Source organism: Salmo salar, chromosome ssa11 (assembly GCF_905237065.1).
Source record: "Salmo salar chromosome ssa11, Ssal_v3.1, whole genome shotgun sequence".
NCBI classification, from domain to species: domain Eukaryota; kingdom Metazoa; phylum Chordata; class Actinopteri; order Salmoniformes; family Salmonidae; genus Salmo; species Salmo salar.
This window is the reverse complement of record NC_059452.1, coordinates 19,428,651-19,449,965: the sequence shown is the minus strand read 5'-3', so window position 1 is coordinate 19,449,965 and position 21,315 is coordinate 19,428,651. Positions and strand designations below refer to the sequence as shown.

At 48.2% G+C, this 21,315-nt stretch overlaps 1 protein-coding gene across 7 annotated transcripts in view; it reads left to right on the top strand.

Moving 5' to 3' along the window:
- The window catches only part of zfhx3b (zinc finger homeobox 3b), a 261,030-nt gene that overhangs the window by 178,478 nt on the left and 61,237 nt on the right, over positions 1-21,315 (top strand). For all 7 annotated transcript variants that reach the window (XM_045689152.1, XM_045689157.1, XM_045689156.1 and 4 more), the window contains one exon: positions 8,950-9,181. In XM_045689152.1, the coding sequence (XP_045545108.1) occupies positions 8,950-9,181 (232 nt within the window). The remainder of the gene's footprint in view (positions 1-8,949; positions 9,182-21,315) is intronic.

Genomic DNA, 21,315 nt, shown 5'->3' with positions numbered 1-21,315 from the left:
TAAGGCTTCAGGGCATGCTTTTTTCATCACATCTCTACTGAAAGAGAACAGGACTCATTATATGAACATTGAATGAGTATCAGGTGATTAGGAAAATAATTCGTTTTTATTGTATGAAGACGCGTACAGGTGGTAACAACATATGGTGTTTTTAACACTATAACACCCTTTTTGAATGTTGTATGCTTATCTTAGCTATTATTAGGTTCTAGTGTGAAGAGGAAGTCTTGGACTGTGATGTGTAGAAGAGTTGCAGGGCTGAAGTTCTATCGGCCTCATAGTAGATGTTGGCATGGACCAGTTGGTGGGTGTACGGAGCTGGTAGAAGAACTCTCAACAGTAGTTTCACTCCACCAACAGGGTACTTCAACCTCCACACATAACATCACAGTCCAAGCCTTCCTCTTTACACTAGCACCTTATCTAACTGCTCCGCCCCATTCATTCATTTGCATTTTAGTAAGGGGACCACTCGACGGCCTTGTTGCTCCTTTTGTCAGCTCGCTGCTGCTAATGAAAGATGTCCCCTTAAGACTGGGTTAAATATTGACTCTGGCTCAGTCTCATCATTGGTGTCTTAATTAGCTCGCCAGTGTAGAGAGGTAGCTAGGGTAGGACACTGAAGAGGTACAGGCTAGGGCAAGGCAGAGCGAGTGAAACACTTCCCCTATAGAGGTTTCAAACCCACACTCCAACTACTTCATAGTGAATTTTATATAAAGAAGAACAGGAAAGTAATGTTAGAAAACACACAGCATTACACTCTCACTGCCTTACTGCATAGCCCGAAGCAGCAACCAATTATGTGGTAATGAAATATTTACACAGCCAAACTGGGAATGCCAGAGGTGAAAGCTAGATAATACAAGCCTGGAGGAGATTGTATTCTGTATCGCTCCTCCCGTTACGTCAGCATCTCTCATCTCAGCCAGCCAGGCTGGGTGGAACAGGAGGAGAGAAACTAATGACACCACCAAGCCCAGAGGCTAAAGTATAGGGTCAGAGTTATAGCCCAGCCCTATGGACACCTCTCCTCCTCTATCTTTTCCCCTCTCCTCCTCTCCTCAGACAAGATACACTGGCTCATCTAGGGGCTTCATCTGGGTCATGGTAGCTAGAGAGGTTGGTAGAGAAAAGGAAGGGCAGCCATCTTGGTGACACTGTGACAGACAGTGTGGTGCTGACTGAGAGATCCAGTTCGACCCCAGGGGTGCAGCACTGGGTCTGGTGACGCACCTGTCGCCTGTCCCAGTCATAAAGGGGTCACAGCAGATCTGAGCGGGTGCGACGGGATGTTTGTTGTCATAGACTAATAGCGTTCTGGCTCGGAGTTAAATTTTCACTGACTGCATTAATCATCACAAGTGCCGTTTGTCTGTACCTCTCACACCCGCACCCCCAAGCCCTTATGGCTTCTCTGCTACCGTACCCTCCACTACCCCCACTCACTCCCCATCCACCTAACAAGCAGCCTGTGGCCCACACCTCCAGCCGGCCCACAAGGCCATGCTGCAATTGTTTGGCTGGCAAGTGACAAATGGGGTAGTGTGTGTGTCAGGGTGTCTGTCACCTGTGTGGTCGACAGGCCCGGGCTGCCTCTACCTCTGCCTCTGTGACAGGCAAACCCACCATGAAACCAAGTACTCTCATGTACAGCCACAGTAAGTCCGTCATCTGTCTCATTTAGCACCCACACACACGTCAGAAACCCAAGACGTCCCTATTCAGCTAGTCAATGCATTGCCACTCAAGAGCACTAGTCCTATTACAATGTGTTGTAATGCATTCCTCAGATTCCCTGCTGACTTGCATGGAAGTCGCAGATATTTTTAAGGATTTCATTTTATACGTGGCTCTAGGCCTCTTTAGTGTAGCGTTTTAGCACTGTGTTGGAAGTGCCTCTAAGGTTTGTAAAATAAACATTTGCCTCAAGCAGGTAGGAGAATATCATCGCAGAGACTATATCCAAACCCCTCCCTATTCCCCAGCCCAGTACAGAGTAGCCAGCTTACCATGCTAACCATGGCTGGGCTTTAAGCCTTGCCTACAGGCCAAGTGCTAGCTGGGAGGCTGAGTGGTCTGGGTACATCCTGCTGTCAGAATCCTACGGGGTGCTGTCAGCAGGGTTTGTTTGGAAAGGGGGGCAGATACTGTAAGGGAGGAGGGGTGTTCTGGGTTGTGGCTGCCAAGTGCAGGTGTGGATTTTCCACAGACCTGCTTGTACTCTCTCCCTCCCGTGAAACTGACCTGCATGGGGCTTATACTCATAGGAGGTGGCTGGTGAGACAATATCTCATCACTGGATAGAACAGGCATATACCATAACACCACTCCACACCACCCCAGCCTAGGCTACTGTACTAAGCCTCAGCTCTGACCAGCTTATTGTTTTCCCTCATCCCGAAAGCCCTTATTTCTCATTAGGATAGATATGACATGTTTTAGTAAACCCTTGATACCTCCTGACGTCTAGTCTTTATTCAAAGAGAAGACGAGACAACATCAGTTCCTTTGAAATGCATGTGAACATCTCTGCTGCCTGGGTTTGATGGATTCTGTCTCCTGTTTGGAGCTGTAATGAGAACCAGAGAAACACATTCTTCCCCAGTCAGTCCTAATTATTACCATCACCACTGTCCAAAATGGAGGGTTGTTTTGTTGTTGAGGCAGTGGGTTGCTGGGAAGAGCAGCACAAGGGCAGGTCCAGAGTTGCCCTCCTGATGTTCCAGATGTCATTGAGTGGTTTGAACAGCTGTTTGCTTTGTGCCCCCGTGGCACAACACATCTGTCGCCTCCTGCAGGCAGAGTTATTGTACTGCAGCGTCGGCTCTGCTCTCTGCTCTCTGCTCTCTGCTCTCTGCTCGGCTCGCCCAGGCTAGCATTCATTAAAGCACCATGAGGCTAAACTGTTAATTAGCTGCTCAGAGAGAAGGGTGACGGCTCGCTATTAATTTACCATCCTTTTTTTTCTTATTATTCCGGTGCTTGACATCATTTCCTGCCCGTCTCAGAATCATTTGCAGTGTGTCGCAAAAGTAGGGGCCCGTCTCATTAAGAGGGGGGAAATGTGTTTATCTGGCTGAGATTAGAAGTGGACCTTATGTATGTATGGCCATGCTTATCCAAATATTGTTAATGAGAGGGACCCGGGATGCCGGCGTGGGGCTCCGGAGGGCATAGGCCCAGGCTCGTTATCACCGTGCTGGGCATTGATCTCTCCCCGCTCAGCCTCCTCCTTCTCTCTTAGAGCAGAGTGACTCACTCATGAATTATATGAACACATTGATCAGCTGATTGAGAGCCATTGTTTCGAGCCCAGGGTCAATATTGAAGAAGCGATTATCCAACCCTTGTTTTCGCCCAGTGTATGTGAGAATGTATTATTCGGCTGCTTGTCACTACACCCCGCCACCCCTCCTCGCTCCCCAGCCACACAAAGAGACATGCTTCCCCAGCATACACAATCAACATGGGCCAAATGACTGGCTGCATTGATTGCCTTCCCTCTGCAATTATGTTCCCATTGTTTACTTTCCAGCATCTTACTTATTAAAAAGGAATTCAATAATTATTGCTTTATTTAATGTTAAAGTTAGGCTGAGTGGCTGCATGAAGCCGAGGCCCAGCCAGCAGCAGTATTGTATTAAGGCACTGTGACCCCCCTGACTCCCACTGTGCTCCCAGCGGCCTGTGTTTACCTATTGCCCAGCCTGTAGAGAGCTACTGTCATCCATCTTTACCTCGCTGCCCTCCCCGATGACAAAGAGGCCTCCTTTCTCTCTCTCAGACAAATATGCAGCCTGTTGTTTTTTCATTTGTAGCAGTTGATCATCGCCCCACTGGCAGTAGGGAGAGTCACTAATTGTCTGGTGTGCTTTTAGACAAAAGGGGAGAGCCCAGGGTTGGGCAGAGAGGGATTAGGGAGCGAGAGGAGAGGAGAGAGGGGAAGGGGAGGGGGACAGGAAGCAGTAGGTATGCAGTTTGGGGCGGATACATGCAGTCCCCCCAGCCACAGCGCAATGTCTGGGCTTGTCGCCGCTCGCAGTGGCTAATTCGAACCAGCCGCTGAACTTGGCACCCGCAGCGGCTTCTGTGGTCGTGGCTGCTGTTCCTGCTGCTGCCGGCGGAGTGGGAATCACAGGCAAAGCTGCAAGCACTCAGACTCCAGCCGCTCTCCCTATCTTCTCTCTGCTAAACAGCCTACCTTCCTTTCAGGGGAATCCCAGAGCCCCTCTTTACAAGACCCCAGCCTCCTGCACCCCACACAACCCGCCAAGACACACACACACACACACACACACACACACACACACACACACACACACACACACACACACACACACACACACACACACACACACACACACACACAACCCCAGGGCTACCTGTGCCAGCACACGGCTCAGTCACTCACACACTGAGATATAAGACAGCAGTGGTGTTTTATTCTACACCCAGCCCAGAGTGGCTTTTTCAGCCCATCTTCTTTGTATCTTTTCACAGTGAAATACAATGACCTCGTTGGATATAATTGCTGCCATGACATCAGTGTGTGTGAATAACATAGGTGCTACTTGACATTATTCATCAACATGCCTTGTGCCTGGAACCAGCTCATAATTTTGCCCCTCGGTCAATGGAGAAACCATGACTACTGGCACTATGATATCACCGGATATGGTATCCTCATTGATATGGTAAAGAATATGGATCAGGTTTACATGGCAGCACACTGTGGACTGTTGGTTCTGTGTCTTCTCCCTGCCTCTGTCCCATGTTCTCCTCCTGTCACCAGCGCTCACACACACACAAACACACTCAGTGCTGTCCGGAAAGCGTCCAGCTTTACCTTTAAGTGCTGAGAATCACTGGGATAATTACAAAGCAATACACAGCCAGACACTCACTGGCTCGTTCACACAGGGAATTTGGCAGCTCTCGCTGAATTGATAGCCATTTAGCCCGTGGATAGTCATCTGTTTTAATGCATTAATTTTGTATTAACAGCACTGCCAAATGTAATGGTGGAAATTGGGGTATGATCATAATGGAGAGTGTGTGCGTGCCTGTCTCTGTGTGTGTGTGTGTGCGCGCACCTTAGTTTGCACGTGTGTGTTTATGTGTGTGCATGTATTATACTGCTCCATTGGGGGCCATTCTGTGGAATTACCGGCTTGTGTTGGCACTCTAGCTACCTTCCACCCTTCCAGTAATACCCACGTCCATGTCACGTTGGCTCTCCTCTCTTCTCCTCTCCCAGCTACTGTTTTGGTTGAAGGTGTATTTTTACATCCCATTGAAGTGGATGGAAATGCAGGTGTATGCAGCACTCTGGGTGGGTGTTGTAACTGATCTGTCCCTATATTGCCCACTGAGAGGCCAGGGTGCAGTGTTAAGTTGCCAGAGAGATGATGTGGTGGCGCCCACACCGCCCCTGTCCCTCTCTACCTGTACGAGCACAGAGCCCTGCTTCAACCCCCACAGAGAGAGGAGCTAGAGTACAGAGGCCTGGCTACAGAACAGCACACACATTCTGCCTCCCTCGCCATATCCTTCTCCAGCACTCCGGGCTCCCACTCTCTTATCCATGCTCGGCTAAAACTCCTGTCTCCTGTACGGCTGTCGTAAATTCCCGGCCAATTAAATGGAACTGAAGCCATGCGGCCTGTTGAGGAAGGGTTGACAGCCATCCTCCAGCCTCTACCCATCTCTGTAGCTCAGCTCCTCTCAGGGCCTCAGTGGGGTGCTTGGTGCTCAGGGGCCCCGGTGTAGGGCAGCCCAGGCAGCCTCCTCTCCTTTGGAGCGGCCAGGCCAGCTCCTCCCAGCTCTCTCTCCCAACATGACTTTTTAATTAAACCGCTGAATTCCTGCACTCCAGTTGGAGGTGATTTATCAGCTAGGGGCTTCATTGCAGGATCATAGGAAACAGACACAGGCCCTGTCTAATGCATTACTGTGTTTCACATCCAACGTTTGTGTGTACGTGTGTGTGTGCTCCTAGATAGGATCACTAGATTCTCTCACATCTATAATGTTGATGGAACCCCGCATGTTTGTGAGCGTGCGCATGCATGGGGGTGTATCAGAGAGCCCCGTTCCCATGGGTAGTGTTTTATCCTGTCTCTCATATAGAGCTCCCACCTACAACTGGTCAGATGGACCGGTCCGGGGAGGGGGGTATGCTGCTGTGTTGGCCCTGTACTGATCAGGCCCCATATCTCTAACAACAGTCCTCCATCACCCCCACACTCTGTTTGGTACGGCCCGGTGCTGTTTGAGTAAGTGTGGTTGTTAACACACTTACAGGTGTCTGTGGTCTGTAAGAGGTGGTGATACAGAGGGGATGAGGTCTGGTTTGGACTGAGTCGGGCCCTGCCTACAGCCCAGTCAGTTTTGAGGTGATATACGGCCTGTTCTAGGCCAGGCAGTCTCAGGTTCACTCCTGCATAAATCCTGCCTTTTTTATGGGAAGCTGTAAAACTCCCAGGATTTTTTTCTACCTCCTCAAACCAACTTTGAAGTTTAGGTCAGGTGTCGTCTGTTTTTTCTGTGTGAACTCACTGTCTCCTTGTAGATTTTTTCAGCCTTGAGTCATAATGCGGTAAGAAGTCCATCTCGCTCCATTTTTTTTGTTCGACATCTGCTATGACTTAAAACAGTGTGCCATTTCTCAGCTCAGCAATCACACAATGGATTTGGTGTTATCTACGAGTAAATCTGTCTGTCAGATTTCTCTGTACCTGAGCTCTGATGCAATATGTGTGGACGGAAGAGAAGGGGGGAGAGGAGGAGAAAGGAGGGATACAGCTCGCACGAGCAGAATATCCAGCAGCACCTATTCAATGACATCATGGAGGGCTTCAAACGAGGCGAGGAGGGAGAGCACAGAGAGAGAGACAGACCCTTTTAGAATCACCTAATATCTCTATTACACAGAGCTGTGGGGCTTGCAAAAAATAAAAACTCCCTTCCTTTTCCTGGAAGCAGTGTCCTAATGTACGTTTAGGTGTAGAAGTGAGAAATATAAAACCAGGGAGAATGGAATACAATTGCCCAGAAAAGCCCATAGCGATATTACAATATTACCAGAAAATTAAACATTAGAAGAAAAGGACGGGAGCATTTCTGGGAACATAATATTGTTATGATTTTTTCTCAGCCCAGGCTGTCAACACCTGATTCAGATGTAATGTGGTTAAAAATGTAATGTTTCCATTGCTTTTGCATTTCCCAACCATCTAAACATGTTGCCTCACTGCAGGGCAAGCCGGTTCAGGCTCCTCTTAATTAATCAATTCGTTTTTCCCGACCTTTGTCTAAGTGTGGGGGGTGGCCTGTATGGGAGATTAAGAGAGTCGTGGTGGGAGGCAGATACAGGATAACAGCCATTTTTCCCTCTTTCTCAGCATGAAGCCACACATTCAAAATGAAGCCTGTTTCAAATAAAACGATACTGAAATGTAGCAATCTTTCTTATAATCTGCTTGTGCTTGCATTGTGTATTAAAGTTATTTTTATCATAGCCTTTTCAGTTTTCACATGATATGACGAATTGCAGTAGCAATTGTCTTGGTTAGGATTAATAATTACCTATCAAATGCATCCAATTGTATCTCCACTAAGCTCCAATTGCCTTATTTTCGTTGCCTATACATGCAATTCTCAAAAGCTTTCAAAGCCATGCATGGAAAACCCAGCCATTGTTACAAAGAAATCACAATTTTTACATGTATTTATTTTCCTGGCAGTTTTTAATGGAGCATTAATGATGGACGGAAAGTACATTTATTTGGATTCATTATCTGATCTAGTCCCCATCTGGCAGTGAAGTGTTTGTTGTTTTCAGCCCATTCACCCACTCAGCCACTGAATCTCACAAGAGACGAGGCCATGAAGATTAGAATAGAAAGAAACATCTTCTGATGATTGACATTGATTGCAGCCCCAGAAATCCACAGCTAGACTCCAGAGTGGGCTGTATGAACAGAACATGACAGGCATGAGAAGCAGTGAGAACAGTGGCCATACTGAGTCTGGCCCTTCCATTGTAAACATGGAATGATCAGGACCCTGCTTTATAGGATAATTATCAATACCTCTACCAATCCCCTAGTCAGGGCCATATTGTGTTGGCATTGTGCTATTGATTGGGCCTTGTAGGTGGTAATTAGTGTGTGGGTCCGCGGTGTGGTGGGGTGTGGTGTTGGGAGAGATGGTGTCTGTGGGGTGTGGGGCACGTTGTGTGTCATTATAGGGTGTGTGTCGGGTGTGGGGTACAGTGGAGTTGGAGTGTCAGTGTGGGGCACTTAGAGGAAATGATGGGGTTGATAGGTCAATACTGTGGAGTCTCTGTCCCCTGAAGGTCACTACCCTGTTGAGGAATGTTCTAGCTCGTTTCAAAATGTGGTCCCCCCCTCTCTCTCTCTCTCTCTCCGCGTTCCCTCTCTCTCCCTGACGCTTGCTGTGATAGGGAGGATTTGACTGGCCCTGATCAATATTTAGCATCCCATGCATGAACAGGCAGATGTTTGGAGTTTCCTTCTCAGAGACGAGAGCCTTCTCTTGAGTGACAGGGATCAATGCTCCCTTCCGTCTGCCAGGGCTGTGGTCCTGTGGTCCTCTGAGGGGTGCGTGATGTGTGTCTCTCGCCCGCGCCTGGGCCCCTGAGACCAGCCCGGCTCCCACCCCTCTCTTCTCCTGTCCTGTTAGTCCAAAGACAGATACAGCCAGACACAGAGAGAGATTCAGGGCTCAGTCCAAACAGAACAGTGTGGAAGAGGGCTGGGTGTTAAACAACAGGGCCGTGATTGGTAATTGATTTGTTCATTTGCGAACTGTGTGAGTGAAAGTGAGTCAGTGGTGCCTGGCTAGCTGTCTGCCGTCAGTTAAAAGCCCTTTCTCTCCCTCTCCTCTCTTTCTCTCTCTCTCTCTCTCGCTCTCCTCCCACAGCACCTGCAGCATCAGGAGAACGCGGTGGAGGGAGATGCCTGCTACTACCACTGTGTGCTGTGTAACTACTCCACCAAGGCCAAGCTCAACCTGGTCCAGCATGTGCGCTCCATGAAGCACCAGCGCAGCGAGAGCCTGAGGAAGCTCCAGCTCCTGCAGAAGGGCCTGCCTGAGGATGAGGAGGAGCTCAGCACCATCTTCACCATCCGCAAGTGTCCGTCTGCTGATACAGGTAAGATACAGAGGACTTACTCTCTACTATATTTTACAATGGGAGGACTTACTCTCTACTATATTTTACAATGGGAGGACTTACTCTCCACTATATTTTACAATGGGAGGACTTACTCTCCACTATATTTTTACAATGGGAGGACTTACTCTCCACTATATTTTACAATGGGAGGACTTACTCTCCACTATATTTTATGATGGGAGGACTTACTCTCCACTATATTTTACGATGGGAGGACTTACTCTCTACTATATTTTACGATGGGAGGACTTCCTCTCCACTATATTTTTACAATGGGAGGACTTACTCTCCACTATATTTTACAATGGGAGGACTTACTCTCCACTATATTTTACAATGGGAGGACTTACTCTCCACTATATTTTATAATGGGAGGACTTACTCTCCACTATATTTTACAATGGGAGGACTTACTCTCTACTATATTTTATAATGGGAGGACTTACTCTCCACTATATTTTATAATGGGAGGACTTACTCTCCACTATATTTTACAATGGGAGGACTTACTCTCCACTATATTTTACAATGGGAGGACTTACTCTCTACTATATTTTACAATGGGAGGACTTACTCTCTACTATATTTTACAATGGGAGGACTTACTCTCCACTATATTTTACAATGGGAGGACTTACTCTCCACTATATTTTACAATGGGAGGACTTACTCTCCACTATATTTTACAATGGGAGGACTTACTCTCCACTATATTTTATAATGGGAGGACTTACTCTCCACTATATTTTACAATGGGAGGACTTACTCTCTACTATATTTTATAATGGGAGGACTTACTCTCCACTATATTTTATAATGGGAGGACTTACTCTCCACTATATTTTACAATGGGAGGACTTACTCTCCACTATATTTTACAATGGGAGGACTTACTCTCTACTATATTTTACAATGGGAGGACTTACTCTCTACTATATTTTACAATGGGAGGACTTACTCTCCACTATATTTTACAATGGGAGGACTTACTCTCCACTATATTTTACAATGGGAGGACTTACTCTCTACTATATTTTACAATGGGAGGACTTACTCTCCACTATATTTTACAATGGGAGGACTTACTCTCCACTATATTTTACAATGGGAGGACTTACTCTCTACTATATTTTACAATGGGAGGACTTACTCTCCACTATATTTTACAATGGGAGGACTTACTCTCTACTATATTTTACAATGGGAGGACTTACTCTCCACTATATTTTACAATGGGAGGACTTACTCTCTACTATATTTTACAATGGGAGTACTTACTCTCCACTATATTTTACAATGGGAGTACTTACTCTCTACTATATTTTACAATGGGAGTACTTACTCTCCACTATATTTTACAATGGGAGTACTTACTCTCTACTATATTTTACAATGGGAGGACTTACTCGCTACTATATTTTACAATGGGATACAGACACATTCACCAGCTACTGGCTGTACCTGTAGCTGCTTCAGTATACTTCACACAGGGACTAAAGAGGGCTTTATTTTATGTCCTCTGCGGTATAGATATGAGCATCAGTGCTTATGTTAATTATCAAAGATAATTTGATTACTTTCATGGAACCAGCCACGTTTAGACAGTGACAGTGCTGCTGTTGCCGTTGTTATTTTTCCCTACAAGGGAAATGTAATCAAAAACATACTGATAAACTGATTATAAAAAGTAACAGTGGTTGAAACGTGAGTAAGTGTCTATGCCGTATCGTATTCAAACAAGACAAACAGCTCCCAATGCCACTGAGTCTGTGCTGTGATATTGATATAAGCAGGTAAAACGATGATAAAATGGTGCACAATTTATTTTCTTTGGCATTTTCTCTGTATTCAAAATACAGCGTGCTCTAGATTGTTTTACTTTTGCTGGCACATAGTGCACATCTAACAGGAAAGCCACCTGCCCTCTGTTACTCCTCCCACACAGGTAGAAGGCAGGAAGTAGCTACTGTGCCTCCATTCTGTCAGGCACAAACCCTACACTCTAAGTTTATTTATATATTTTTAGTTCAGAATAGTGCATGTATTCAGAAAATGTATATTCACATCTTTTTTCCTAGTCAAAACTAAATTTACTGTAACTAATCATTTCTGAATACAGCCTTTTTTCCTATATATGCACAATTCAGTTGGATGCTTTCTGAGAAATAATAATAATAATTCTGAGATCAGGCCTGGCTGTGCCTGCAGTTAATGGAGGCTACAGGGCCTTGCTGTTCAGCCAATAAAGACACATTCAGAGATGCCATCAGGCCAGAGGTAGGAGGAGCAAAGCAGTAACAACAGATACACCCACAGCAGCAGCAGCAAAACGCACAAACAAAAGCCAGGATTGGTCGTTTGTTAGGGGCAGATTAAAAAAGAGTGAGCAGCGGTCAATTAACACTGTCTTTGCACAGATTTGGTTTTCTAATCACTTTAACTTCTGCACCCTGACAAAGGGCCTCCATTGTGTGTCCCCCCGCAGAGTGCCGTCACTGCCCTCCCTCCCTCACACTCCCTCTGTGTGTTGTTATGTAAAAAAAGGCCCGGCCTCTGAAGATGCTTTGTTCCAAGGAGGCAGGGATAATGAAGCCAGCGGCTGGGAAATTGCGCAAAAGGCAGTCACAGATCTGAGGCAAATCATTAGAGAACACATTTAGACGAGCAATTAAGGACAATTAAGCTTTCTGCTCACTGCACTCCAAATATGTTAATGACTACAGTACAGTGGACAAGTGAACATGTAAAAGCAAGAGGAAGCCCACTTAGGTTAAAAGGGTGGGGGGGTTGCGGATTTTGTGTTAGAGGAAGGAGGGGGGCTGTGGTGTGGTTCACAAACAAGAGGTTCTGTTTATTTATATATCTTCTTTCTTAACCTTTGATGTGCGTTAATGGATAACCCCGTTTGTAAGAAACTGAGTGAGGCTAGCTGTAGGTTAGGTAATGGGCTCCTGCACGGGGGTGGTGTGGGCAGAGCAACACACACACGCGCACGCACACACGCACACGCACGCACGCACGCACGCACGCACACACACACACACACACACACACACACACACACACACACACACACACACACACACACATGCTGGGGGCGCTCCCTCCAGCCCCCCTTCGGAGATACATCAAACTACAGTCTTCCAGATCACATTATCCCACAGTAAACACACGACAAACACTACAAGATGGTGGATAAAAAACGTTCTACTCTGTGATAATTGTTCAGGCCACTAGTAGGGTTTAGTTCAAGGTTAATGCATGCATAAAGTGTATACTTTGAAGATGACTTGATTGCCTTGCTGTCAGGTCCTTCAGTAGATTAATTTAATCACCTCATCTTTTCCCAAAAGTAATTCAGCTACTTTTGACCTGAGAGGTTAAGAAATAGAACGGGAGGGTTGTTAGGAATTAGATCATTAGGCTTGGCTGATTGTAACACACTGATGAAAGGCAAGGGGAGTTCATTGTAAACGTATCACAAGGTCAAAGGGTGGAATTGCTCATGTGTACAGGGTGTTGTTTTATCAAGACATCCGTAAGCATAGAAATCTCCTAATGTCTCTCCCAGTCCCTATCCTGTGTTAGTGACTCTGTTAGCGGCTATGCACCGTGCTAAGGGCCGTCGTTGTCATGCTCCTGAACAGTCTGGCATCCTGGGACTTTAGAAAGCCAGAGGATCCTTTAATAGCCTGTGACTTGATGTTTACCAAACGGAGCTCTGCGAGGCTCAGCGCTGAAGGCCTGATTGATTGTGTTACAGAGTCAGGCTCTGCTCGCTCCCACCTTACAGGCCAGCGGGCGCTCTCTGCCAGGAAAAGACTGGGTGCAGACCAAGAGCTTCTGGAACGGCTGCCACCTCCCCTTTAACAGCCAGGGCACAGTTTTCCCTCTCTCCTTCGCTCGTTCTTTTTTCCCTTTATATATAGTTTTTAAAGGTCCGTTAAATGAAATGAAGTGTGTAATAAAGAATGTCAGCCTTTTCTCGCTCTCCTACCCCCCCCTTTGAGCATCTTGATCGAATTACGCTGATAATGAACATACCTTTTCATCAGCGAGAATGAACTGTTGTGAATTCCTAGTCTCCACCCCCCTTCTGCCAAACTGCCGCTTCACCTCCTAATGCCTTGTCCCAGCACCAGTGAATGACCCAGTCCTCCCCCCCACCCCCCATTCCCTCCTGGTGTAATATTTAATTTCCTCCCCGCTAGCTCTTCGGAGGCGCAGGACCCTTTCTTGTGGTCGAGGCACAGTTGCTAAAGTGGTGGAAGGTTCCCCTGCTTGTTAAAACAAAGCTGACCCTAGATTTCTGGGTCAGCTAGGCAGTAATTCCCCTGACTGCTGCTGGGCTTGGAGCGCTGCTCTGTTGGTGTTAGGTGCTGGGCTACTAGTCTCCACAGGAGCTAGCTAGGAACTAGGCTCCCCCCAATCAGCAGCCTCCTTGCAGCAGCCCTAGGAGCCCTGACCACTGTATCAAAGACCAGAGTGACGTCATGAAGGAAAAAGGACAGATGACAACACAAGTAGGCTTATCTCTGCTAACAGATGCAGGCAGCACAGAGACTAGGACAGTGTTTGCAAGGTGTGTAATCACACATGCACTCACACAGGAAGCCTTGCTGGGTGAAAGGTCTGTGTGAGGAAGCTGTGGGGTGCGGGCGGCTGGGTGGACGGAATCTGAAGGCCAGAGGTTTTTGGTGCCATGTCTCCCCTCTGTAGAGCATCAAGGGAGAGTGCTGCTAAGGCGGCAGAGATGAATTTCCCATCCAATTAGACCAACGCTGGGATAAAAGGCAGCCATTGTTTAAATTCCTGCCCCCGCTCTGAAAATGTGCTGCTTAAGCACGTTCCTCTGAGGCTCTGCCTCCATTTATCTTCTTTAACCCTTTCTCTGGCTGGTTGGGGGGGGGACAAAGGAGGCCTCAGAGGGACCCCAGCCACACCCACTCCCAAGCCACACAGCTGCCTTGTCCCTGTCCCTGGGTGGAGAGGCCACAGAGCACAGCCCACTGCTGCCCTGTACTAACACACTGCACACAGCCCAGACACCGACACCTCACTGGATACACTGGCAGAGAGAGGGAGGGGAGAAGAGACGAGAGGAGAAACTCAGGTTCCAGGTAGGTGTGTGTGTGTGGGTTTGTGTGTATGGTGACTGATAGCTAGTGTGACACTCGGGCATTGGATGACACTATTTCTTATGAGTGATGTTCACCAGGGCATATAACTCACTGACACATTGGGGTTTCTCATTTCATACCAGTTAATGGACTAAAGTTATTTTTTGAGCACTGAACAGAATGAGATCATGCTTTTTAAAAAGGGCAAAGTTAAATGGTTACTGCATGGTGGGTGCCCTTCTGCCAGTGACTAGGGTCCTAGTGGAGGAGTGGTGGAGTGGAGCAGGCCACAGATATGGAGGGAAGCAGTGTGAGTGTGTGTGTGTGTGGAGGAGGCTGAGAAGGAGAACAAACAGGGCTGACGGTGTGGATTAGCCCCTGCTGTAAATCTGCCTCAGCCACAGATGGCAGGCCCTTGATCACTGGTCTGTGACGGCTTGGCTCTCATCGCAGGAGGAAATCCCTGTCTGTGAGGTGGCTGGGAGGGAGGCTGGAGCCGTGGCCCGTCAGAGCAGCCTCCACTCATTGTCTCCAGTCTCTCAGTACACAGGGGCCTGCCTGGTCAGTCAGGGGTGTAGCAGCAGTCAGGGGGGGTATAGAGGGGTGACGGGTGGGCTGGATAGTGACACTGCAGTAGCCATGGTAAACACCCCACCAGCAGATCTTGCTACTCAGGTCTCTAACCAGGAAGCGCAGTAACAAGAGCCTGGCCGGCACATCCCAGTGGGTGTGGCCTAGCGAGTGGACAGAGCAGCATGCAGGCTGTTTGCATGGGCAAATGGAAATGAGGCCAAAAGATGCGTGGAATTACTGCATACTGGGGGAATCCAATTTGAAACCCGCTGCTTGTTTCACTAAAAGGGGTGCGCTTCCAGGGGCACACACTTAATAGCAAGCCATGTCCTGACAACAGAGGCATCCCTCTTATCCCCACTTGCCTCTCTCCCTTTCCGTCTCATACATAATTCTATGGTCCCAAAAAAGCTGGCAAAGCGCTTCATGCCTAAAAAAATGTGCTAATAAGGCAAATACCAGATCCTCACTCATCTTCTGAGGCCCCCAGCTCTCTGGCAGCCCTTACGGAGGCTCTTGGACAGCCGACAGGATATGTCAACAGTGGGGGGAAATGGTGGGCTTTCAAACCATCCTCACCTAAACTAGGTTGGAATATATCATGCTCATGCAGTATAGAAGCCAGGTCCTCTCCCTTCCTCTCGCCCCCTGCCTGCCCCTGAGAGCTGCACATTAGCTGGGCTTTGAGCTTTACCTTCTCCAGCTCCCACAGTGTTCCTGAAGGAGCGGGTCCTGTGGCGGGGCTGTGAGAGCAGAAGCCAGGGGAAGCAGGGGTGAGCCTGGCCACGCTCCGATGGCGTTGCGGGGGCGGCATGCAGCAAAGCTCCCTCCCACAGACAGGAGGAGCACAGGAGACGGACAGCAGCCATCCCTGGAATGTCATCCTTTTTTCATGCTTGTTAAAATGCTACGTAAACCTTCCCAGGAACAGGATATTATAGCCCCTAACCTTCTTCCACGCCATATTATGTCCAATCTGAAATTGACTTTGCTGTATGCTGTTTTAATAAAGGCTGTTATTGCGGTGATGCAGAGTGGAGATGAGGTCTGGGCGAGGGCGGGTGAGGAGGGTTAGTAGGGTGAGGAGGGGCCCCTGTAGAGCCCGGGGCCCAGTGCCCAGTCTGGCTCCTGTCAGACGGCTGGCCTCTTATCCAGGACCCAGGGGCACAGGGAGCAGAGGAAATTGTTTGCTGTCCACAGAACGTGGCAGGAATTTCATAAATACATTACCTTTCATTTAAAAAAAAAAACCTAGCCTTTTATTATAAAAAAAGCCGAAATAATGACTTTATAGAGTTACCAGTTGTGCACATTACGCAGTCGCACTCATATGGCCCTGCTGTCCAAACTCACACAAGTAAGTATTTTCTTTCCCCCTGGTTTATAGATGGCCTCTGTATATATTCCACTGCTGGCTCATCCTGCAATAGCAAATTTACCAGAAAGCCACGATCCTATTTTCGGATAGACTATGAATCAAAACGTCCTGTGTCCATATTCATTCTTCCTACATTTCATGACTGTACCCAAGAGCACTAAGCACTGGTCTGGATGGCACTGACCACTGGCTGCACTGCCTCAGCCTCTCTCTGCCTGGCAGGTGAACAAAGACTGGCCCACTGTGTGTCTGTCAGTCAACCCAATAGATGGCCTATGGAGTAGAGCACCAGGCTTTAGGGGAAGAGAGAAACAGAGGGATAGTGAGAGGAGGCCAAGTGAAGGGTGAACTCAGAAACTACAAAGATATTTTATTCAAAAACAAAGTTTAGACAAAATGTCTACTTTTCAACCTGAACTTTTAACATGAAAAGCTTTTTGCATAATCAGCTTTCTACTTAGATACACTAGGCCCTATTGAGTTTGTTCACTATGTGTGCTGTGCTCAGTGTGTGCTTTTCAGCATCAAGGATGGCACATGGGTGTAAACCTGAGCTGGATTTTATGTTGCACACACTCATAAATAAGTGCACACATAGGTGTCCACACACACAGAGTTAGCGGGTGTGTGGGTGAGAGAGGCCCTCGCTCCCTGTCATCGAGCCAGTTTTCAGGCCTTTATTTGAGCCGAGAGGAGACAGGCAGCGCATTATAATATTGGTTTCCCTCGCTCCCGTCATTACCAGGCGTTCTTCTTGAAAGCTGATCCAAAAGATAGACCGTCCATCAGGAGACAGTCTTCTCATTTGTACTTACTAACCGTGTTAATGAGTTCTATTTCCAGGCCCTGAGGCTTTGCTGCTGCATATCTGAGCAGAGGTGGGGAGCAGCGGTTTAGGGTGCTGGGTTGCACACTCCGGAGGGGTCTGTGGGGGGTGGGGTGGGGGGTGGGGTGGGGGGGTGGGGGGTATGCAGTAGCCCTGCTTGCCTCCCTGTCACTCAGTGAGAGAGTGACCACAGACACTCCTGTGGGCCTGTCAGTCTGGCTTGAGGGCACAGAGGGCTGCAGGCTCTGTGGTTGCAGAAAGGGGAACTGAGAATAGATGCGCTGACGTACAGAGAATGGCTCTGATGGGTTTGATTAAACCAGCAGCAGCAACAGTGTCAGACAGGAAGCATAAGAGGAGGAGAGGAAAAGCCGTAAGTGCTTTGAGAGAGAAGTGAGTTCATGTTCATTGTATCATTTCTGATAGTGTGAAAATACCTTGTGTACTATATGAGTTTTTAGTGACTAGGTTATTATGAGTTTAGTCGAGGTTAATGTTAATAGGATTCTACTGCAGCGTCTTTGCAGATGTGCAACATGGCTGGCTGGTGTTCCACTAGTGCAGACAGCGTCTTTGCAGATGTGCAACATGGCTGGCTGGTGTTCCACTAGTGCAGACAGCGTCTTTGCAGATGTGCAACATGGCTGGCTGGTGTTCCACTAGTGCAGACAGCGTCTTTGCAGATGTGCAACATGGCTGGCTGGTGTTCCACTAGTGCAGACAGCGTCTTTGCAGATGTGCAACATGGCTGGCTGGTGTTCCACTAGTGCAGACAGCGTCTTTGCAGATGTGCAACATGGCTGGCTGGTGTTCCACTAGTGCAGACAGCGTCTTTGCAGATGTGCAACATGGCTGGCTGGTGTTCCACTAGTGCAGACAGCGTCTTTGCAGATGTGCAACATGGCTGGCTGGTGTTCCACTAGTGCAGACAGCGTCTTTGCAGATGTGCAACATGGCTGGCTGGTGTTCCACTAGTGCAGACAGCGTCTTTGCAGATGTGCAACATGGCTGGCTGGTGTTCCACTAGTGCAGACAGCGTCTTTGCAGATGTGCAACATGGCTGGCTGGTGTTCCACTAGTGCAGACAGCGTCTTTGCAGATGTGCAACATGGCTGGCTGGTGTTCCACTAGTGCAGACAGCGTCTTTGCAGATGTGCAACATGGCTGGCTGGTGTTCCACTAGTGCAGACAGCGTCTTTGCAGATGTGCAACATGGCTGGCTGGTGTTCCACTAGTGCAGACAGCGTCTTTGCAGATGTGCAACATGGCTGGCTGGTGTTCCACTAGTGCAGACAGCGTCTTTGCAGATGTGCAACATGGCTGGCTGGTGTTCCACTAGTGCAGACAGCGGCTTGGCAGATGTGCAACATGGCTGGCTGGTGTTCCACTAGTGCAGACAGCGGCTTGGCAGATGTGCAACATGGCTGGCTGGTGTTCCACTAGTGCAGACAGCGTCTTTGCAGATGTGCAACATGGCTGGCTGGTGTTCCACTAGTGCAGACAGCGTCTTTGCAGATGTGCAACATGGCTGGCTGGTGTTCCACTAGTGCAGACAGCGTCTTTGCAGATGTGCAACATGGCTGGCTGGTGTTCCACTAGTGCAGACAGCGTCTTTGCAGATGTGCAACATGGCTGGCTGGTGTTCCACTAGTGCAGACAGCGTCTTTGCAGATGTGCAACATGGCTGGCTGGTGTTCCACTAGTGCAGACAGCGTCTTTTCAGATGTGCAACATGGCTGGCTGGTGTTCCACTAGTGCAGACAGCGTCTTTGCAGATGTGCAACATGGCTGGCTGGTGTTCCACTAGTGCAGACAGCGTCTTTGCAGATGTGCAACATGGCTGGCTGGTGTTCCACTAGTGCAGACAGCGTCTTTGCAGATGTGCAACATGGCTGGCTGGTGTTCCACTAGTGCAGACAGCGTCTTGGCAGCCTTCTTGGTTTATTTAGAGGAAATGCTGTAATGTAAGTGTATCACAGTCAGTTCCCCAGTGTGACTCATTTCACTGGCTCTGTAATCACACTACACCAATAACGCCAAGTGTTCCATATAAATCCCATCCAATCAAAGCTCTGTTTTAGGCCATCCTGGACAGCACACACAGGCACATCGATAAATCCATCACAGCCTAACATTTGATCGCTCTACGATACGTCTGTAATGTGGCTACCTCTCTTGCCGATCACTAGCACTTGGAACCTTTCATTTGACATAAGCAGATACGTTTTCTTTGTAGCTTAGTTGGACTTCACCCAAGGCACACATTTTGATCTCACGCCCAGTAGGCCCTTGTTCGGATACATTTGCTATTGATTGCACTGTTTGTGTATGTCAGGTATTCTGGGAACAAGAGCCAATAAATTCTTAAACGCCGTTAGATCGCTTTATTTGTTGCTATGTTTTGGTGTTGCGAGACCAAACAGTTCACTCACTGTCAGAATCAAGGCAGCTGAATTTGACCATAGGCAACATGAGAGAGTGGAGAAGTGGAGAAGTTTGGCAACTTTAGAATGGAGGCAAGGAAAGCTTTATTTAGTCTTTTTTAATAAGGCCTGTTTGTCCCCCCAGAGAGCACTGGCAGATCAAAGGCCATGATCTTTGCTCTGGATGAGTTCAGTCTCAGCTCAGCATCCCCGGCTCTCCCAGCCTGACAGCAGAACAAAACCAGGGAGTAAAGAATGCCCTCTCCAGCAGCCAACCTGCCCTCACACTCTGAAGGCTCCATTACAATAAAGGCAGATGAAACAAACACTGGCTGAAAGCAAGAGATGATTCATTATCAGTCCCGTGATAGATGTCAATGACTGGCGGAGAGAACCACTGTTGTGTCTGATTGTGTGTGTGTGTTTTACACACCATACCCACTCTCTCTCTCTCACAGACACACACATACAGCGTTGTGTATGTGCGTTGGCGTCATAGCCTTGTGCTGTCTGTCCCTCCACCTCATCAATTAAAAGCAGCCAGGCAGATGGCAGTGATGAGAGAGGAGCAGGAATAATTCAATAGTGAACCCTGCTAACCTTTACCTGTGGGCCTGCACTCCTACCATTGATTCAGCCTGCATCTGATTATTCTCTAGGGAGGGAGGGTATGGATGAGTGAGGAGAAAAATACATGGAGAAATATGTTGGTGAGAGAGAGAGAGAGAGAGAGAGAGAGAGAGAGAGAGAGTCCAGGTTTGTTATGGTGGTGACATCAGTACGATCTATCAGCGGTCCGTAGGGGGGAGCAGGTGTTTGGCTCGGCTCGGGATGTCTCCTGTTACCCCCGGCAACCATCATCACATTTCCCCCCACAGGGATAGGCTGGGTATCAACAGTACAGAGACAGAGATTCTCACACTGTCCCCCCCGGCCTCAAAGGACCACTCTGGCCTCACCTATACACCACCCACACTGGGCAGGATATTGATCACAGCACACCTTCAGCTCCTGGCCCAGTGTCTGCATACTGCAGGGGAATCTCCCTCCCTGCTTCAAACAAAGTGTTAACATTGGCCCTAATAGAGGATGAATGTTTAGATGCAGAGCGTTGAGGGGTCGTGTGGTGGTGCTCTGTGGCTTCTGATTGGACAGCAGTTTCCGTGTGATGGCCTGTTTGTTAAAGAAGGGCCGAAGTCTGGATTTGGAAGTCAGTCGTGCCCATGGCCTGGGCTGGGCATGGTGGAAGTCTGGCTGACTCTATTTAACCAGATGTGAGGCCCTTTTTCTGCCCAGTGACGATCCAAGACAAGACTGTATTTGTTTTTGACAAACTGGGACATTCCTGCTGTTTGACTGGGCTAGATTTATGGCATCCCTCCTGGTCCGGTGGAAGGCATGGCCCTCACACTGTCTCTTTGTCTGGTTGGGCCCGCTGCCCTGTCACTGCTATTTTATTAGCTGCTACCAGACAGATTCACCCACAAGCCTGTTTAGATGGGCCAGAGGAGGCCGCCCGGGCCCACTGATGGATGGTATTTTAAGTGCAAAAACTCCCAGAAAAATGACTATTGCGTATTATTTTAGTGCAGTGTCTGGGCGCGGGCCCCTCAGACAGGGCGGGTCGGTGGAGAGGAGATTCACCAGTCATTAGAGCAGAAGCACTGCATCAAAGACATAGTTCCCATCTGAGGGATTTTATCTGCTTCTTAAACGTGTTGTATTATGTGTCTTGGCCATCCTCTCGACCTGGTGTCTGTTTACATTACAGTATGCAGGGCACAGCCACT